Source organism: Diadema setosum, chromosome 15 (genome assembly GCF_964275005.1).
Source record: "Diadema setosum chromosome 15, eeDiaSeto1, whole genome shotgun sequence".
NCBI lineage: Eukaryota > Metazoa > Echinodermata > Echinoidea > Diadematoida > Diadematidae > Diadema > Diadema setosum.
In genome coordinates this window covers 32407886-32430116 of record NC_092699.1, presented here as the reverse complement: position 1 = coordinate 32430116, position 22231 = coordinate 32407886, and the positions used below count along the sequence as shown (strand labels likewise).

Genomic DNA, 22231 nt, shown 5'->3' with positions numbered 1-22231 from the left:
ATGAGCATTGATGTAGGGCAATTTGTCAATCGGTTGCAATAAAAACAATTTCATGCAACAATATCATCAATCCGAACGCTCATTCTCTCTGACAGTTTGAAAGTTGATATTTGTAATAGCAGAGACATCTGATGAACCATTCACAATCTGAGTAAATTGGTAATTTAGACCATTTTGGGCTAGTGAGTGTCATGGCCTTCGTTTGTGTTCACAGCAGAAACCGTCAACTCCTACGGGGAACCCCACAGTGGGACCGACCGCAGCTGCCCCCGCCCCATCAGGCCCCACCATCGGCCCATCGGTCAGCCCCACCCCCAATGCAACGGCCGCTGCGACGGCGGCTGCCATAGCCGCCCAGCAGCAGCAGCAGCAGCAGCTGGCCCAGCAGCAGATAGCAGCCCAGATGGCCCAGCTCCTGGCCCAGCACCAACTCATCCAGCAGCAACAGCAGCAACAGTTGCTGCAACAGCAGCAGCAGCAGCAACAAGTCTTCCAGCAGCTCTTGAATCAGCAGCAGTCGCTGATAAGGTGAGTCATGTTGGCTGCTGCAACCACAGACTGTTTCACTCAGTGCATAATAATGATGTTGTCACTTTTGAGTGATCAGTTCATATACTGTTGGCAAAAAGTTACACCAATCATTTCATAATGATGAGGAATAGAGATGTCAATGTGTATAAAACCAGATCCTTTTCTTACTTGGACTCTTGTGTGGAAGACAAGTGAGAGAGTCAATCTTGTGTACATATTGCAACTATGCCCATCTAAATTAAGGCTTTCTTTTCCTGGATTAGAATGGAAGTCACTGTATTTGTCTTTCACTATTTTCAAGTCAATATTCTTGTCCTGTTTAGGGATATAATTTGCTATATCAAAGCTAGTTCGTATCATGTCATGTCATATTTGTACCCCGTTGAATGAGACTGTCTGTAAATTGCTTGTGGCCACTTTGTAGAGTGCAGGCCAGTCGGATCTACCAGGAGCTGATCCAGCGGGGCAAGACGCTGACCCTGCCCCAGCAGCAGACCCTCCGCCAGCAGCTGGCCACCCTGCAGCAGCAGCACCAGGTTGTCATGCACTACCAGCAGCAGATGCAGAGGCACCGCGGCCTGGCCATCCCCGCAGGAGTGGGCGTCGACACCCCAGCCACCAGCCTCTCCGCTACCAGCGTGGCAGGGGGGATTCCCCCAGGTGGTCATGCAGTCAGCGCCGCCGCAGCAGCAGCAGCGGCCGCGGCGGCTGCTGCTGCTGCAGCTGCCAAGGAGAAGAACGAAGGCCCGGAGATCGGCGTCTGGAACTCAGTCCCCACAAAAAGTAAAGGTCTGGCGTGTCTGTGTGTTCATGGGCTGGGACAATAACAGTACTGAAAAATGAATGGCTGGTTGACAGTTAAGACGAAAACAAAACAAATGAGGGAGCAGAAAAAAGATGATTATATAATGTCAAGTGTCATATAAACACAATTCAGGCAAATTGATGATTTCTGAAAGTCAATTTTCTGATCAAAGTAGCTTGTTTTAATATTCTAGGAAAATTATTTCTGGGAGAGGGGTAAATCTCCTTGTTCAATGAACCCTTGTACCAGGAAGGTTGGACAGTGTGTACAATGCTATAGGGTTTTCAGTGCTTATTGGTGTTCAAAGCACACAAAGGATTAAGAAGACAACGTTCCTCATTATAGAACAGATAGAACATTAGTTCATTGTGAGTGGAAGTGATTGAAGTCCGTTAAAACCAAGTATATTCAGATGTAATAATTATGGCAAGGATGAATGGATTTATGAGAGTATTTGAATAATTGTTTGTGAAACAGAGATAGTATAAAAAGATTTGTGAATGCCCTTTTGTGACCAGTATTTCATGAAAGAATTTGTTTTGAGTTATACTGGAAGTCTTTTTCTTTGTCCACAAGCTTGAAGCATGTGAAAATATTCAGAGGCGTGATGATTATTGCAGAAGCAAATTGTAACTTGCAGCTTTCCTTGGTCAGTACCATCATTGCTACATTGTGCCTCTATGCTGTGGTACCATGACAACATAATCATATTGTATGGTGGAATTTAGACAGGTAGATATGATACTGCTTGCAGAGTTGTTGTTTGTTTGTTAGTTTGTTTTTGACCTGTGGACCATTGAGTACATACTCACCATCCACTTTCTTGTCTATCACCACAGGGGCTGACTGGGACATCGGGGTGTGGGACCCAGCCATGGCCAGGGAGGTCATGGAAGAGGTAAAAACGAACAAACTCTCCCCCTTTTCTTTTCTTTTTTTTAAAGCCAATCAGTCTAACTTTATATACATTTTTCTCATTTCTCCTTGCTTCACTTTGCCTTTTCATTCAAAAGTCACAGTAAATTAAGTCAAATACTCTGAGCATGATAGGTAAATAAAACTTTCTTTTCATGTTTTATCCTACTGTGGCGGAATCTAAGTTATATTCATATAACTATTATTAATATTGTTAGTAGTTATTATGACAATAAAGTGGCAGAAATCTGACGGATAGTTTCATTTTTACATGATTTGTCGGAAGGCAATCAATTTGGACTTGTATATTGAGAGTTCTTCTACCTCAAATGAATTGCAAAATCAAGAACACAGGGAAAAAACAACAAAGAACAAAGAAGGTCATTCAAAGTCACATGTCAAATTGGGAATGCGATGATGTGAAAGTCCTATAACCCTCGTTTCTTGTAATCACGGTGACCTCATCTGCAGGAGCGGCGACAGCAGGTGCGCCAGAAGGTGGAGGAGGAGAAGCGGAAGACGGAGGAGATGCACGAGGAGGTGGAGAAGCAGCGGGCGGAGGAGCGGCGACAGGAGGAGCTCAAGCTCAAGCAGCAGGCCGAGATGATTGACAAGAAGTGAGGACGCAAAGCTTTCTCCCGGTCCCACAATATTTCTATTTTTCTGTTGGTGCCACTCACAGGGTCTGGTGTCCATCTGTCCATCGAAGATGGTGGTCTTCTGTCTGGAAGTTCATCATTCATGGTGACAACAAACTTGTCAAACGTGTCCAACTCTGATGTCATTTTAGGATGGAATTTACTGTAGCACCTGAGCAAATGTTCTGGGTCAGGGTTGGAAGTTGGAGTATTATGAAATGGCTTTGCAGCGTCATTTCACGTTGCTCACCAGATGCTATATACATGTATATATTGATGTGCCTGATTCAATGTTTTACTAGTTGCTGTTTGCGAAGAAAAGTTCATGTTTAGGGACCACAGTTATAACAAAATTTTGTTTGAAGTTGTCACACCCATGTAATTTACTTTGATAAGATTTGAGAAGCAGAATAAATGTGAACGACCGAACAAACAGTTAACATGAAAGATGATAAAGAGCTTATCCATGTGGGTAGTGTCGAAGTTGAGCGCAGTCAGTCCTTTGGGTGAAAGGAGGTGGAAATTGAGAGTTTCTATTTTAGTAAAGGTATGTTTTGAGTGTTAAGACACCTCTGAAGGGTAGGGAGGGTGGCTGACAAACCCCTCATACTTGTTGCTTTACCGTCTCGGGTGTGGTTTTGTTCTATTTGGTATGTACACAGGAGGCAGGAGGAGGATCGGTTGCAGCAGCAGGAGGAGGCCTTGCGGCGGGCAGAGGAGGAGCGGAAACAACAGGAGGAACAGCAGAGGAAGGTGGAGCAACAGGTGGGTGTGGTTCCCTCCCACCAGTAGGGAGGGTCGGATGCCGAGAAATGGTCATCCTTGCAGCTGTGGTGTGTGATGCTGTTTAGAAATTTTGTGAATTCTTGCCATTATGATTCTTTGGGTCATGTCATGGCTGCCTCAACCTCACACAAGAATTGTTTTTTTTTTCTATTATCAAGTCATCTTACCACTGTGCAGTCTTATGCACAAATCAGTGGATTTGCAAATTGGAGTTTAAACATTCTAAACTTTTATCCCAAGCAACCTCTAAATAGGATAATTTCTCACTGGCATCATTTCAGTGTTTATTCACAACAAAAGTGTAGTGAAAAAAACGATTACAAACACATGTTCTTACCATCAGAATGTGCCATAATCATCAGAACATGCCTTTGATACTCAATAAACAAAGGTAAATGTTGATCTTTATGAATGTATATAAACCTGTCGGCAACTTCAGCTCAAGTTTGTCACATGCTACTTGTTTGCCAGTGCTATTTCAGTGATCTTAAATGATTTTGCTAAAAACAAAAATAGTGCCTGTAAAAGAGAGTCAATATCTTGCAGTGTGTGTGCCTCAATATATATTTCTCTGTCCTGAAGGAGGTACATGTATGTTTGACCGTTATCATTCTGTCACCATCTATTATCCCAGCGCATGGAAGAGCAGCTAAGGAGACAGCAAGAGGAGACGGCCGCCGTCCGCCGCGCCCAGGAGGAACAGGCCGCCAGGCTGGCCGCTCAGGAAGAGGCGGCTCGCAAGGCACGGGAGGAGCAAGAGGAGCGGGCCCGGAGGGAAGCAGAGGAGAGGCAGAAGGAGGCGGCCGAGAGACACCGCCAGGAGATGCTGAGGTCAGTTCTCGACACAGTTTGTGGTTCAACGACCCTCCCCACCCCCTTCATCAGACCTTTTCAGGTCTATGTACAGTCCGACCTCTCTTATCTGGACATGTTGGGACTAGCGCCCATCCGGATATGAGATTTGGCTGGATATGCGAGACTCAATGTTAAATGCACGCAGCTGCCTACCCAATGGTAGCTACATGTAACTTATTGCTGGTAGCGTACACTGAAACTCTTTCTTTGCTATCAGCGCATAATTATAGGTGGTTTGTTTGTTTTGGGTGTTGTTTTTTTTTACCAAAATGAAATTATTTTGTTGTCATATAATATGTTATTCTTGTGATTTTGTTTATGAATTTGTCTAAGTATGAAATCTCCCCTTTCCGTGTAATAGTAGATTGGAAAAAAAAAAGATATCATGGCGAGATCGCATGCGGAAAGTAGAGAGATCCAGATATAGGGAGGCCGGATAAGAGAGGTCGGACTGTATTGCATTTTTAAATGGTTAACAGATGGTGGTGTGGAATAGGGTTAGTTTGTCAACTGCCACAGAAGTTACAAAGAAAAAAAAAATCAAATGTTTTTATATTGTAAGCTTCTTTCCTGTTTTTTTAACTTGTTTAGTTTTTGGGGAGATGTGTTGTTTAGTTTTGCTTTGTTTTGTTTCAATCATTTTTTAATGTAAGGCTCTGATGATATATTCTGATACTATACAGTATCTGACAAGAGATATTAATAATAGATATTGAAACATCTAAGTGTTCCTTGAATGGAGCATAAGAAACACGACATACACCAAAGATTCAGTATACCATGTACTATGCACTTTGTACAGTAATGACCCTCTGAGCAACTAGCATAGTACATGCATTTCATGCCATTGCGCAATAATCTGTTTACATCGGATTGTGCAATCTTCCGGGCAGGGTTTGTACATGCCAAGCCTGCTTGTTGTATTGTGCAGGCTGAATTTATAGAAGGGTTTGTAGTAGAATGGAGCTGTGATGTACTTATGGTGTGTGTGTGCCTGGATAAGATTGCCAGTTACCATCTGATCTCATTGGTGTTAATGGTTTGTGGAAAAGGTGATGAAGATGGCATGAATCATTGATTAACCTGACTTGAATGCAGTGGAGAATCTGCACCACTCAACAAATTATGCAGAAGCATAGTTTTCAGGTGTGATGAAGCAGGTAGGTCTTATGGCTGAAGTAAACAGCTCAAGTGGTCTCTGTGAGTAATGTATTGAAACTAGGCATCAGAATTTGCCTTTGCAGCATTGTAGACACGTAACATAAAATCTCAATTAGACTAATTTTGGCGTGCATTCAAATTCAAGGGCATTCTTACTCCAGAACCTGTCAAAAAGCAATTGAAATCATCTGATTCTGTAAGGTTCATCTCAGTACTTACAATCTAATTTGCATACTGTTCTTGTTCCTCTGATGAGCGGTTCATGGATAAGTTTTGTAATTGTCAGAAAACAGCACTTGAAATGCATTCATAAAAGCTCAGAACTGGCACTAAAGTATTTTGGTGGAACATGATGACAATTGTCTTCTGAATTTAGAAGGCAAGGATTATGTATCATATGTGGTCTTTATTTAACTTGTTTTGTAAACCATTTTCAACACTTAGGCAACAAAACCTTCAACGGCAGCAGGAGACCCTCCAGAGGTTGCAGCAACAACAGCAGCAGCAACAGCAACAGCAGCAGCAACCTAGTGTAAGTTTCAGAATTAGCTGTACCAGCTTTGGCCATTTGTGTTCCTTACTCTGTTTGTTCATGTTGATTTCCTTGTGATGAGAAAGTGACAACTTCTATGCTGACAGTTTTGTCAATTTAGCAAGTTCTAATCCTCTCTAGCTAAATCTTTTGAGGATGTAATTTCAAATTCCAAGTGTGAATATTGTAGCTCACTTCCTTTTAGCAGGTTTTCTAGCATGTTAGCAACATTAGCAAGGGCACACCTTTGACGCAGTCTTGGGCTTTATGGCAAAGTATTGTTCATGTTTCGCAAGTTTAGTTGACATTGTGTCAGTTTGCGTGTTCGTAATAACACATCAGTTGTGTCAATATGTGGGTGGTTTTTCTTTTCCTTCCACTAATTTACAACTTGGCATGTTCAAGGAAGTGCGTATTACACCTTAGCTGTCTTATAATTAAATTGCCTTTTTTTAACATGGCAACTTTGATGATTTTTGTATGTTGTGTTTGTCTAAGTATGGTATCTCCTGCAAAACCAGAAACATTCACGGTATAAAACTTTTGGGAATTGGAGCCAACAGCCTTTTTCACAGCATGATACTATTGTGAAATGCCACTGGCATTCAGTACATTGTGTAACCACAAACTTTCATGTGCATTTTATTTTTGTGAATCATGGCTCTCACGAAATTTGCAAAAGTTACATGCTCATGAATATTTCTGGTTACAGTATGTTGAAAAGACTCATAGCGGATTCTCTGAGACTGCTGTAGAAAAAAAAGAAGAAGAAAAAAATCTGTTTGTTGCACTGATGTTGGTGTTCGTTTGTTATCAACTTCAAGTTGCCAAGCAGTGCCATGTGGGCACAGCGCAGTGCCGTTGCCACCTCGAGCAGCGGGCCCACCCTACAGCAGATCCAGAAACTCCAACAGCAGCAAGAAGAACTGGAGAGACAAGAGGTACTGTGTCGTCACTTCTCATGGTGTCAAATTGATAGTGTGTTAAAGAGGAAATCCACCAGAAATGAAAGAAAATAATTAAATCCTGATGAAATTTTGGAGTGGATTTCTTCTTTAATTCATCCTTCTTCCAGAGATGCTAACTGTTACTTTTATATTGTGGTATTTTGGACAGTTTTGTTTGTTTGTTTGTCTGTTGTTGGTTTGTGTTTTTTTTTTTTCCTTTTTGTTGTTGTTTTGTTTTTTGTTTGCTTTTGTTTTGCTTAAAAAATGGTTTTCACCGAATTGTATTACTATACATGTCTACTGTGGAAAGGTAAAAGTATTGTTTTTCCCACCAAAAATATGCCCTTTCAGCCCTCAGAATACAGCCATGCTATTTACAAAGTTGGCATCCCTGTAATCTCCTTTAAGTGGCTTTCTTAACTGTACTTGTGTTTTGGCTCTGAGATGGGATTGTGCAGTTTGTTTGTTTGTTTGTTTGAAATGCATTTAGTTACTTGCGATGTTTTACTGAACTGTCCTATTCCTATTTGAGTGTGGTCTTCTATGTGATAGTTACCAAACTCCCCTGGTGTTTCTCTTTCTTCTGTTTCTTTTTCAAATCATCATTGCCATATTCCACCTGTAATACATCCTATTATATTCTATTTGATGCTTGTCAATGAAAAACTTCACTGTAAGCAGAATTGAGAACACATCTTGCACAGTACATGCTGCCTGAGAACAGCATCAACAGAGAAGAAAAAAAAAAGCAAAACACCAAGTTAAGCAGACTTGTAAGAGCTCTGCAGATCAGATTTGGTTATTTAAAACCCAGACAGTTGCTTTTTGTGAAACTGCACGTTACTTCCCTACTGACGGTCTGAAGAAGCATAGATATACAACTTTTGTTTGAAGCTCACGTGTCAATTTAGGTGCCCCTTAAGCATATGTTTTTACGAAAGCGGTGTTTTGGGAAATTCATTCCGAGTATAATACACACATTGCAAGCAAAGTTATAGATGCCTCCTTTAGGATGAATTTAAGTGACATCAGTTTGTGCTGATCATATATTTCAATTGATTATGTAGACATACAATGTATGGGAAGTCCTCACTGCTTACTGTGAATGCTTGGTTCTCTGTCTTTAGAAATTAAGGAAGGAGATGGAGGGTGTGAATTGCATCATGCTGCATGAATCAGATTATGAAAACCTGCATGGATTCAAATTTTAATCTCGATTTTTGTGCTCCTCCACCTTCAGCGACAGAAACAGCTGCAAGCACAACTTCTACAACAAAAGCAACAGCAGCAGCAGCAGAATGCCCAGAGCAGGCCCGCTGGCTGGGGATCAAGCAACTCAAGGTGAGGGCGCCCTTCCTCCCACACATCATTTCACGCTATTCTGCTCTTCCCCCCACCCCCCCCCCCCCTTTTTTTTTTTTTTTTTTTTTTTTGCCAGTGACTTGAAACATCAATCAGGAGTTCCTACTTGCATTTCTAATATTACATTTCTTATATGCACAACCATTCCACAGACTCTTGGAACAGATTTTATCGTGAAACCAAGGGAGAAGTGTGGGCCCAAATTTAGCTCTTATGAATGTTTGTGATGCATTTAGTATTGTTTGGAATGACATCAACAGCAATATTTGTGTTGCAGTAATAATTTTTTGTGTGTCTTGACACTGATCACAATGTTTGCCCATCTGTAACAGGACTAATGTATGCATGTGTTTGTAAATCCACTAGTGTGAACCAGACCACCAAGTCCTTGAGGGAGATTCAGGAGGAGCAAGCGAGGCAGCAGATGGAGCGAGGACAAGCCAAACAGAATGTGCAGAACAAGGTAGGCTTGTTCTCTTATACCAGCCCTGCCAGGTCTCCCTTATTCTGCTGTATGTTCCCTTAACCCTAAAATTTGCCTGTATGCACAGTTTGCATTGAAATTGTACACAAAGTCGCATTTTTGAGCAATTTTTGGTCTGACATGCACGTACATATTTATGGGCAGTTCCAGCGTTACGGACATTACATTTCAGACAAAATTTGCAACTTCAAAAGATCATTAAGATAACAAAATATTTTCATTCTGAACTCATACAATGGAATCACTCACATATGAGGCTAAGTCATAAACAGTGAAAATTTCAATCCATTTCACCACATCATATGGCACTTACTGCATAAAATGTTGGCCGTTACGGACATTACATTTTTTGGACATGACTTTTTGCATGCCTATGCAATCATTGAAAAGTCTGTGAGTTTAAGCACATAATAAGACCAATGTAGGAATAAATTGAAAGGTAAAGAAATGTTTAAGAAAATAAAATCACATTTAGTGAAATAGATGGCACATGTCCCTCCTAGAGCCAAAACTTTGGCGTTACGGACATTACATTTTAAGCGTTACGGACATTACAGATTTGTCCACTTTCATTAAGTGGCGGCAGTCACATGCTTGTATTGATATTTTTTATCATTTTCACTTGGATGGTAATCAGTACACATTTGACAATGTTGCCATAGCCCTTTCATGAGATCTTTTATTTCAGGAATTGCCATTTTGAGGACTATTTGTTCAATATAGACCCCTACTTTAACAATTTGTTGACTTTTCTATCATACTGGAATTTAATCAACTTATTTAATGCCTGCAATACAGTTGTGATTTATAAATAACATATAATAGATCAGCCTTTGACTTTCTACTACATTTAAACTTGTAATTACTCAAAATGTAATTTTAAAGAAATGTTACGGACATTACACTTTTTATTCACATCTACATAGCCATCACTGAGCATAACTCTGCACAAATAAACAACTTTTATTTCAATCAAAACTAATGCATAATCAAAATCACATAAAATAATGGCTCAACAAATGCTCAGTATGTATTTTTACACAATAAATGTTTAGTTTTACTTTCTTTCTTTTTCCCTACAGTTTGTTGAAGTACAACAGTCTTTTCCAGGGTCAGAAAAGTCTGTTTTGGAAAATATTGTTTATTCTGCTTCCAAATCACCTTGGAAGCTAGAAAGGTGTTCTTGACCAATTGTGGGAGAGGGTCTAATACTATGATTCCATCCTGTTCTAAAAATGGCTCTCCTTCACTACATTTAAAGAAATATTCATGGATCCTTGTCTTTTCAGAAATTTTCATAATCGATGGACTATCCTCATTACGTAAAGTCCAACCTCAGTTATCCAGCAATCACTTTTCTGGATTGCTCTATTATCCAGATATGGGGTGGCACATGATTTTCTTTGCATAATTTGACTAAAAGTACATAACACTTTATTCTTAACAAAGTAATTGTAATTCAGGACATAAACGTTGATCGCTATGGTAAAACATTATATTTCTACCAACCAAAATACTGTTGCTAGAGGGAATAATGAGGAAGTGTATTTCATTCACATTCCATTTGATTTCCACATTATTGAATAATAAAACATGAAATTTTCATTTAAATTTTGATATTGAATAGTCAATTAAAAATATCCTACACAATTTGATTAATAAAGTGTCATGCGTAAGCACATGCGTAAGCATATCTCCCTTATCCAGCAATATCATTTTATCCAGATGGCTACCGTTCACGATATGGTTGGATATTGAGGTTGGACTGTGTTTCCTTAACAGACAAGTCAGACCACAACTGACCATACATTGTGTAAAAGGCTTTGTCCAGGGATGTTTCTGACTGTTTCTCTTCTTTAACAATGTTTTAACATACATTCTTGCCATCACTCAACTTGATATGCTGTTGCTGTAAGATAGCTTGCAACCATGTATTTCATGGCAGAAATAAGTAGATACAAGTAATAAGATTGTATAGAGGAATGCAAAAGATTAGTCAAAACCTTGTTGAAACACTGCACTTGTTGCTGAGTAAAGTCCCAAATCAATTTTCATACAAGGGCTGGGGCATTCATTGTGACAGATACAAATATTGTAGGGTAGAATACAAACTATTCCTCAAAATCATACGTACCTAATACTTTTACCACAAATGTGTAATGTCCGTAACGCATTGGTTATGTAATGTCCGTAACGCTTTTTAAAAGGAATTATGCAGGTTCCCGAAAAACTGCGTGGATATGTTGTGTGATATCACATTTTAGCTTTGCGTTTGAATTTAGAACAAAATTAGACCTAAACACAGTGTGTTACAAAAACTTTTACATCTAAAACGTTACGGACATTACACTTTGACAGAGGTGGAAATTCAGAAAATTGAAATGCTCATCTTTTAAAAAAGAATTATTTTCTTTTGATACCAAGAAGGATGATGTAAAAATGAGTCATCAGCTTTATCATAGCATAAAAATGGTTGCCTGAAAGTTATTTTATAGGGAAAATTTCTACTTCAGAAGAATTACATGCAAATTATACTGAATTTTTCTGCAATGTCTTAGAAAACAACACACAATTTCAAAAGCTAAAAAAATAATTTTTTTCCAAATTGTTCCAATTTTTTTCATCATATCAGTTTGATATGACCCTTCCTGAATACTTTCCAGGGTAAAACAAAGTTGTTGCTTGATTTTAATTTTTCCACCCTCAGGTAACATTTTTCACGGAATTGCCCCTATGCGCAACTTCAGAACCGCGCACCTGGGCATCGCAAATTGGGTGCGCGTCTGGGCATCGCAAATTTGGTGTCAAAAGATGCGGGAGACTCAAAAGAAAAAAGTCGTGAAACGTCGCGGCGATAGCTTTTCGCATTAGCGGTACATCGCGCGAAACGGCGAGGGGGGCCTCAGAGGCCCCCCCTCGGGCCTAGTTAGGGTTAACACTCAAGGTCTGTCCTGAAAAGAGAACATACAGGCTTTTTTTGATTTGGGGATCATTATATCCCCACAAAAAGAAGTTGAAGGTGGTAGATGATTCAGCATGCCATAACCCCAGGATACCATCATACCCCAGGTTACAACATTGTGTAGTACCACTTTGTATTCTAAGATGTATAGTTACACACTGCTATCATGGCTCCCCACTTTTTGCTATCTGGAGATAATGATCACAGTGCTAATTCATCCTTTGTCACGACATGTTTAACGTTATTACAATAATAATGATCATGGTAAATGTTTCTAAAGTTTTAGGTTATTATAGTTTTGGACAGTACTTCAGAAGGAATGTTCATTAAGATGGTCCAGTTGTGCTGAGATTTTTGGCATTTCCTTGCTTCTTTTCATATGAGTATTTCTTTTTGTGGTGCTTTTTCCATGTAGTTTCAAAGTTAAGTCTAAAATTTCTCTCTCTCATAGCATTCTTCAGATAGCATTTCATTTTGGCTTGTGTTTGGTAACATGCTTGCATTTCAAGTCAACTTCTGTAATGCAAAACAGCAAACTTTACAGAGTGTTTTGTGTCATAATTCTCTCCTTCTCCCTAACGCTACCACCCTGACTAAACAGGGCATGACGTTTTCTTCAGCTGCTGTGTGGGGAGGCGGTGCAAACACCTCCCTGGCCTGGTCGGGGGATCATGCCAGCAGCAACGTGTGGGGCGACCAGCCCCGAACGGTGTCCTCCTCCTCGGCTAACATGGGTTTCTGGGACGAGTGTGCTCGGGACAGCATCACCAAGTCCACGTGAGTTGCACCAAATTACGATTTCAGCCTCGGCTGCTTCGAAAATGTCCCTGATATCAAGCTCCATATCCATATCGATGTCCCTGATATCAAGCATTTCAATGCTTGTCCTAGTGGACAGGCATTGAAAAGCATTTTACATTGATTTTGACTCTGTTTTATTTTTGTTTTACTATTCCATTTTGTTTTGTTCACTTTGGTTTCCACTGAAAGGCAACCACTGAAAAGGAGGTCACATATAGAAAATGCTGAATAGAAATGATATCAGTAGTGATTGATGCAATAAAGAAAAAACAAAACAAAACAAAACAAAACAATGTCCATTGTTAGGACCTCTAATGCAAGTATTATTTCCAGTAGATCAACAGGTGGACGTTGAGTAGATGGATTCTGAATACTAGTATCCTGTCCTCCTCAGTTGACGAGGATACAAAAATGTTGAAAATATAATATATATATATATATTTTTTTTTTAAAGGTGTATGCATGTGACAATATGTTAAATCTTATCTGTTGTCATGACATCACAGAAAATATTATCTCATATGAAAGAAATGGAAAAAGGTCCGTAAAAATTTTCAGTCAGTTTTCTTGCAGTGCTAAGGTTGTATACTTTCATGAGTTTTGTTACAATGTAGAGGAGACACTTTCACTTGATTAATCGTGTAGAGTTGGGCAATAAGGGGCAGTCTTCATTTATTTGGCCAAAATGTGATGAACAAAGTACTCCTCTATCTGAAGTCATATGCGTGTGTAAATATATATCGTTTTTCCTTTGCTCTGCACAGAAATAGCAATTTCCCCACCCTGCGAAGTGCATCCGCCAACATCACCACCAGTGCCCCGACGGCGAGGAGTCAAGCCCCGATCAACAGCAGCAAGGGGAGATCCAAGGAGGAGGTGAGGTCATGGGGTCAAACATTCACAATTTCACAACGGCCTAAGCAATTTTTACATGAAAGTTGGTTGCGCAAAGTGTTGGGATTGTCAGTCTGCATCCAACATTAGGCAATGAATGCGCACTACGTTTTCCTGTATAGATGTTTTGTGTCTCTGTGTGTCTTTCTGCAGAGCTGCCAAGTCTCCCTGATTCTGCAGGTGTCTTCCTGAAACTGTCAAATCTGTTCCTGTCTGAATAAGAGAATATCAAAATCTTCCTGATTTGGGTATTATTTTCGCCATGCATTTAACACACTGATATCTCCCTGATTTGCTGTGTGGAATCTCTGTTTTGGATGTGGGAATGTTGGCAGACCTTCTTTTTGTTCGTCTGTGTGTGTGTGTGTGTGTCTGTCTGTCTCTGTTGTGGACAAATTGATAGGCTGAAAAGTCACAAGAGTAGGAGGGGTGTGAATAATTCAGGGCAATGTGGTATAGTAGCTGAGTGTCTAGACCTTCAAACAAAGCACCCCAGTTCAAATTTTCTGTGAAGTGCTCACTGTTTTTGAAGTTATTTTACCCATAATGTCCTCCCCACCCCCCGACACAGATGTATGAATGGTAAACCGGCAAAGTTGGGGTAAATGACGACTGTATATAACATATATTTAGCGAGCCACATTTTTCGCGAATCGGGACTTCCTGACAATTTCATGAGCGTTTAACCCTAACTGGGCTGGGCTATTTAGGTAGATCATAGAGCCGGGGGGGGGGGGGCATCCCAGGCCCCCCCCCCCCCCCCTCCAGTTCTCGGCCGTCGACTGCGCGATCGCGACGAAAATTGGCACACATATTGCCTATGATGTAATCTAAAGTACTACGAAGTTAGATTTAGAAAAGATTGTCATTTATGCTAAATTATGCTAATTTATGCATAATGATGCATGAAATCGGACAATTTGGTATAAATCTCTAGATAAAGCTCGAAATGGGCACATTTTTTTGTGTAGATATTTTTTTTAGTGTCCTAAGCAAAAATAAGAGAAAAAAACTGAGCCATCCGAAAAAATTTCTAAAGTATTTTATTGTTTTTTTGTTTCTTATGTATTTCTTTGTTTTTTCGACTTTATGGTTTTCATTGTTTCTTCGATGAAACTTGTCCGCGACATTGTTCCGAACAAGAAAATATGTTATTAATTGATTTTAATCAATAAAACCCCAAAATAATCTTGCTTTTATGAAATTTGACTGTAAGCACAGTTTCCATTAAAATTGTACACGAATTCACGTTTTTGAGCAATTTTTGGTCTGACATGCATGTACATATTTATGCGAACTTCGGAACCGCGCGCCTGGGCATCGCAAATTTGGTGTCAAAAGATGCGGGAGACTCGACAGAAAAAAGTCATGAAACGTCGCGGCGATAGCTTTTGACGTTAGCGATACATTGCGCGGAACGTGGGGGGGTGGGGCCTCGGAGCCCCCCCGGCCTAGTTAGGGTTAAATTTGCGATTATGGAGTACATTACTGAGCTAAGAAATGTATGCGTGCATGTCACAATCATGTCGGGATTAGAGTTAATATTTTTGCATGCTTTTAAATTGGCAGTTAGCACCTGACTTGCGAAATTTGCAAAATATTTGGTGTATACAGTAAGTACCTGCATGGCTGTAAAACCATTTGTCTCATTTGTGTCTATACACTTCTAGGAAACAGTAAGGAAGCTGTTCCAGAGCAATCTGCCGTCAGCAACCACTGAGTTTGGCCAGTGGTGTGAGATGGAGCTGAAGAGAATGAGGTCACCTGTTGACAGTAAGTCTTTCTTTGTGAGGGCGACAGGTCCTTAGTCCCACGCTATCGCTTTCGTGTTGCAAAGGAGTTAGGTACATTAGAGGCCTAGTGAGTCGTGCCTGGCAATGTTATGTGTTATCATACTGTCTTCTTCAGAACGCTCTGTCCCTCAGATAGGACATTACATGGAGGTTCCGTTTGTGAGAGAGTCACAACCCACACACGTGAAAGATCTCGCGTCATTCATTCATCGCAAAGAACAGGATTCAAGCCCAGTGAAGTTGTATGTCTCAAATGCACTCAAGAAAATGCACCAGACCGGTCAATCAGTGAGAGTACGATGATACGCCAGATAGTAAACTGTACTCCAACCGGAAGAAGAATAGAAGAATGTTGAAAGTGAAACTTTTCTGCTGTGTAGTACCTTTGATTTGGTGTAATATCGAATTAGGAATCATGCTTTCTGCCAAATGCCACTTTTACATGTCCTTAGTCCCATACATTTGTTTTCAGGTTGTGAGTTTGAAAGTTTGATCGCATCCATGATCGCACCCGTATCAGACTTGGAAGTCATAAAGGCTTGGTAATATAACCAATAATGTTGTGTAAAAAAGAATATCAATCTCTCTACTCTCTTCAGATTGTCTAAAGAAAAAACAAACAATCATATTTCTAACAGAGCCATGCGTAATGTTGGACATTGCTCCTGTCTTTAGGCGAAAAAGTTAAAAGTGAATGTCTTGTTCTTTTTCCACCGCATTTTTCAGTCTCCACCTTCGTGTCATTCCTGCAAGACATCGACTCACCATACGAAGTCCACGACTACATCAAGATGTACCTTGGCGAGTCGCGCGAGAGCACAGAGTTTGCCCGCCAGTTCGTGGAGCGGCGCAACCGACAGAGGGAGCAGCAGCGGCAACAGAAGGACATGGTAGGGCGCCCTCGCTGTCATACCAATGTGGCATTTCGTAAGAGATTACAGATGTGTCACGGAATTCAAAAAAACTGAAAGAAGCTATTTAAAGGATAATGAATCCCAAATATATATGTGGATTGAGTGAATGCAGCAATATGAACACATTTGTGAAGTTTTATGAAAATCAGACAATCTGTTCGTAAGTCACAAATTTTTGTGGTTTCGGTATACAGCCATTGCTGGAATAAGAAGACTACAACAATTTGTTGTCATACATTGACAACAATATAAAGAAAAAAACAACAGAAAATCCATAAAAGTTTGTATGATGAAAAGTATGCATTCCTTCCACTTTTAGCTGACATGAGTTTAGGTTGATATTATTTCCCCTGCCTTCTGAAAGTGTTAAGCCAAGAGTTTGTTTTGTTTTGTTTTGATTTTTTAATTATGCTAGAGAAGTGATGATGTTTTGAATTTCACAGAATGCCCAATTTTTTTCAAACTTTGCCGATGTGTCATGCTAATATTGCCGCATTTACTAAATTCATATACATACGAATATTTGGGTTTTATTGCCCTTTAACCCATATTGGACAGCAAGGGTTAGGAGTGGTGAAATCCACCCCATTCCAGCCATTCCCTGCACCCTCTCACCCTCATTTGTCACCAAGATGCATATTAAGGAGTGTAATGGTGGAGGGGGGGGGGGGGGTCGGAAATACATGCAGGTGAGACATGGGACTCCCTTGCCTGTAAATATGAAAAAACCTTGTTCGTAAGGGAAAAAGACCCACCTGCTACATTGTGGTCATTGAGCGTGGTCACCAGATGACATGTTCAAAGGCCATCATAGTTGGGTGACAAGGAGGATTTCTGCAGCCATTGCGATGGGATTGAAGTCTCAAAAATTTGGTCTTCCATAAATGATGTCGGGGGTGCCCATGTACCCAATTTTAACTTGTCAGCCAGTCACAATAAACCTCCCTTGCAAGGAAATTTCATATGTGACATCAAGATTTTTGGTGTATTTGTCTGCCAAAAAATTATTCAAATGAGTTTCTTCCAGTGAATTTTTGTTATCGCGACTTGAGCTTCCTCCCGAATTACAGTTCTTGTGCATTGTTTCACTAGTGCCTGGTTTTGTCTGCATTATAGATTTTCCTCTGTTTCATTTATCCATTTGTTGAGAATCGAGTTGTCTGAATGCGTTCAATTATGTGCTTCAAACAGTCTGTAGTGTGCAACTATCAAATCATTTCTCTTATAAGTTTTGCTGAACCGACAATCATCTCCAGCAGTACATGTGTAGTGTCCCCGAAAACTGACGGGAAGTAGTCGTATGTCGCTTTCTTGCGCTAACTCATGTTTTTCTCTATCCAGCCTCTGTAGTGAGCAGAAACAAACATTTGCCCCCAATCTCGTTCCTGCAACAATACGATGCCAAAACTCAACCTGCGCTCTCTCTCTCGTTTTGTTTTTGTAGTTGGTAATCTCTGACTTACTCATGAAGAGATAAACAGATGAAATAAGGTGAATGACTTTTCAATAAAGCACTATGATTTCTTGACATGAAAAAATTCTGCTTTTTTTTTCTCTCTTTTTTCTTTTTTTTTTTAAATCAGATATTACATGATGCAATGCTTTGTATAGTCTGAAGGTTATTTTGATTGATCAATTATTTATGTAGATGCAAGCTTAGGTCATCTGCATGCCATTTTTAGCACTCATGATTGTCATTTGATGCCAGAAAATTTTTGGGCCATTATACTAGAAACCATTGGTTCCTGTTTGAAAAATATAAAGCTGCTTTAGTATGATTGATCGTGATTGATCATGTCAGTAGCAGTTGTTTGGTCATCCTTTTCTTGGCAGCATGTTTAAGAACAGGAAAATAAAGATTCCTCGCGGGGACCGCAGAGCTGAAATCTTGTGCCATGGTGTTTTGTTTTGTTATTTACAGTCATGGCTAAAATACATTATCCATATTTATGCTGATTTGGATCATGACTATTTGTGAAATGTTGGCTTTCATGTGAGAACCTTGTCTCTAAATGCACCAAATATTTGTTTGCTGTCAAGGCAAATGTCACCGCGGAAAAAAAAATTGAAACTAATATCATATTTTGTAATCAATTTCACTTGTCTACATGCCTTTGATCTATGAGATTTTGCTTCTGTCGGATGTTAATGATGGAGGGGGGGGGGAATAGTTTGTAGTTACAATTGCCAAAACAGATACTGTATTAACTCTACAGTTTGCATTCTTCAAATGTATCTGTTTTCTTGTTACAATTTTTATTCTGACACTGATGCTATCAACTAAGAAATGAATTATATTGAATAGATGTATGAACCATTCCAGGAAATAGCTGCTCATGGAAAATTTCTTTGTAGTGAAGCTTCTGCAAAGTTAGTATAAGGTGAAGATGTGGCACTTTTTTTTTTTAAATCCTCAAAACTTGATAGTTTTCTGTCAGTCGCAGCATCACTCCGTGTGGTGTGTTTCACAAAACATGAATATTTGACGAAAGGGATGTATTCTTAGGTAATGCTGAAGTGTTTTGTGGTACGTCTCAAACTAACGGTTGCCTTTACATTGTGCATTCCCCTCCTCCCATCCTTCCTCCATCCTTTTCTCCCTTTCTGCGCATCTCTCACCTGCTCACCCTTTTCTCTTCCTCATTGAATCTGATCTGTCTCGACACTTTGTCACCTCTTTCACGCTCTACTCGCATCCGTTCGTCACTTTGATCGATTTCTGTCAATTGTTGGACATGCACCTCCTTTAACCTGTTTTCGGTGGATTTTAAATGCCTGTTGTTTATGGCTCTTTTCACATCCCTTGTCTCTGTCTGTGTCTCCGATTCTCACATTTGTTTTAATTTCTTCTGTAATTCGCCACATATACTCTCTTGAATTCTGTGTACTTCTCCGCGGCACTGTGTCACTCTCATCAATCTTATCATCATCCATCTCAATGTTACTCACTTTTCTTTTGCTCTCTATACATCTCTCATTTGTATCCTCTCTCCTGTCTTTACTTTGATCCCTTTCACTAACTCTATTCTCCATTTCCCGTTCGTCTCATCCACCATATATTTGTGGGGGTCTTCTTTCATGCTGTGCTCGTATCTGTCAAATGCATTCCAATCTTGCGCCTTTTGGTCCGATTCATCTTTTCTTTCCTGTAATTTGATGGTCAATCACCTCAAACTCATCTCACCGTCCATCTTCTGATATTTCCTTCATCCTGTCTGCTCTTCCCTCTGTCACCTCTCCCAACTCTCCCTCGTTCCCTCACTCCCTCTTTCCCTTTGCTCCTTCCCCCCGCCCCTCCCCCTTTCCGCAAACAGGAGTCTGCTTGGCTGGGTACGAAGTCCGGCATCCCGGGACATCCGTCGGCGGTCGTCTCCTCGGCTGCAGCCCAGATGGGAGATTGGGAGACCGAGGCACGCAGGAACAACCGCAAGCAGAAGAAGAAGATGCAGCGGGTCGACCCCAGCATCCTTGGCTTCAGTGTGAACGCAGCAGAGCGCATCAACATGGGCGAGATTCAGACCATCGACGACTGAGCACGCTTGCTCCGATACGCTGGAGCTGCTTCTGTCCTGAGGGAGAAAGGGCTCCGAAACGGCAACAATCGTGGTAGCTTTGGCTCATCTGTGATTCCTTTAACAGCCTTCAACAAAACACAGACCAAAAAAAAAAAAAGAATCAGAATCAGAATGAATATGAAGAGATATCCAACAGGCACCAAATAAGGCAAGACAAATGAAAGAGGTAAACTTCAGCTCAAGCGGTCGGGATCCAGTCAAGCAGAGACTCATATCGGGAGATTCTCCGTACGAGATACGCTTGAATGATTTGCAGTAGTGGCAGTGGTCTGCAGATTACTAGTGACCTAACAACAGGGTAGCAGGTGCCTGCTCAGACATTAACTTGGGTGTAGGTGTATTATGCCAGTCGCCATGCATGGCAGGCTAACGTTCTTGCAGGTCAGCACAGACTGATTGAGATATTATGCCTGATGGAATGCTGCCAAGAGCCATTGTGTGTATGTGTGTGCGTGAACTCTGAAAAGAGTCATGGAAAGATGGCTGTAACCCCCAAGCAAGAGGAATGCATTTCCTTGGTTGCGTTACACCAGATTTTTTTTTTTTTTTTTTTCGCTCAGGCACTGCCGATGGGTCACCTTGGTTTGGCGTTTGCCCAGCAGCTGACCAAGTACTGGACGTTTATCAACTCAAAAAAAAAAAGATTTCAGAGAAGCTTGTTGCGTGATGAGGCTACCGAGATTGAATCGTACAATCTGTGCTAAAAAAAAAAGAAAAAAAAGTTTGACGCTTGCCCAAAGACGGATGAAAGGGGTGTGGAGCCATCATGAAGAACTTCTGTACGCTGAGCCATGATCACTCTGTATTATGGCTACCGATTGAGATTGTCTTTAGCGACATGTGTAATTTGCTCTTTGCAAACAAGAGCAAGAGTCAAAGATATTTCCACAATGGACTGTAAGTGGAACAAAATCGATCATGAAATGCCATTTCTTAATGGCGCCAGGAGTCATTCAAGTTTTCGAGTGGGAAGTACGGAAACTGTTAGCATAGACCAGCGATTCATTCCAAAGAAGAAACTATGCCAGTCGTGCCAAATTAAAAACAGGGATGTATTATGATAGTACAAAAGTTTATAGGAATAGATAGACATGAGGTTATTATATCCTATTAAGTGTTTATGTGCTCTACTTTGAAATAGAACAAAAAAAAAAACAAAGGAAGGCAGATGTGGAAATAATTGTTAATAACTTTCTTGCTTCGAATCGTCAGCTGAATTAAGTGCTATGAAATACTCATATGGGTTTGCAAATGTGCTCTAGGTGCAGCTACAGTGTATGTAGAGTGAGCTCTCTTATTTTTGTCTGTCCTTTTTTCTTTTTTTTTGTGGGGGTCGGCAAAGGGATGGAGATTGCCTGCAAACGCAGGGAACGGGAAAAATCTGTGATCAAGGCGACGGCATTCTGCGTAACTAGGCGATGCCAACTTCTTCACATTATGCACAGCTGTGCAGTTCCACTCCAGTCTACAAGTAGAGTGTGTTCGTCTTGTGCTGCAGATAAAACCTGTCGTCGACTCAAGTTGGTCCCTGTAGAGTTAATGCAAGTCCATGCAATTTGTTGTCACTGTATTTGATGCTCCACATAACCCAGAGTAACAAATTGTATGTTAACCGTTTAGCAAAGTATCTTGATGTGATTTTAATCCGAAGGTCACAAGTAGACTCTGTAATAAAAATCTGAACCTTGCTCTTCCTTAACTCACTCAAAAGTACGCAATTTTGTATCTTGCTCCAAGAAAGACTTACAATTATTTTGTTATGGTTACATCTTGATGTAGTGAAACCCTATTAATATGTCTATTTTACCTCTTACTCCACTGTGCACCTTTATTTTTCTTCAAAACCTAACTGCATGAAGAATAAGTCATGCCTGTTACTAACATTTGCACCATTTTAATTCCTTCATTTCTAGTCCATGCATTATTTCTGTTGGATTCAGAACACCTTCTCACCTTTTTATTGGAGTTTTGATTTGAATTGACCTTACTGACCTCTTGTATGCTTATCAGACACATTATCATTGTTGAAAATTTGTTTATAAGAAAATCTCCAACCTATATTTTGTAGCTAGAGGGATGCATCTGCCAGATATGTCTTGTTTCTAGTATCAAGATTTTGCATACATTTCATGTTGGCAGTGGTTGCAGTGAGCATGTATCCACAACACCCTGCGATCTACTTACACCATACACCGTATGCAAACTCCTTTGGTGTGTGCGGTGGTACTTTGTAGTCTAAACAAAAAGTGAGATACACTGAGATCCTGAGCGTATCC

At 40.3% G+C, this 22231-nt stretch overlaps 1 protein-coding gene across 1 annotated transcript in view; it reads left to right on the top strand.

Moving 5' to 3' along the window:
- The window catches only part of LOC140239325 (uncharacterized), a 42807-nt gene extending 20576 nt beyond the window's left edge, over positions 1-22231 (top strand). Inside the window, exons 11-25 of the mRNA XM_072319198.1 lie at positions 218-528; positions 956-1314; positions 2176-2234; positions 2723-2868; positions 3552-3654; positions 4310-4506; positions 6136-6223; positions 7048-7164; positions 8411-8511; positions 8899-8995; positions 12580-12755; positions 13544-13655; positions 15344-15446; positions 16193-16356; positions 19695-22231. Coding sequence (XP_072175299.1) covers positions 218-528; positions 956-1314; positions 2176-2234; positions 2723-2868; positions 3552-3654; positions 4310-4506; positions 6136-6223; positions 7048-7164; positions 8411-8511; positions 8899-8995; positions 12580-12755; positions 13544-13655; positions 15344-15446; positions 16193-16356; positions 19695-19913 — 2352 coding nt within the window. The 3' untranslated portion in view covers positions 19914-22231. The remainder of the gene's footprint in view (positions 1-217; positions 529-955; positions 1315-2175; positions 2235-2722; positions 2869-3551; positions 3655-4309; positions 4507-6135; positions 6224-7047; positions 7165-8410; positions 8512-8898; positions 8996-12579; positions 12756-13543; positions 13656-15343; positions 15447-16192; positions 16357-19694) is intronic.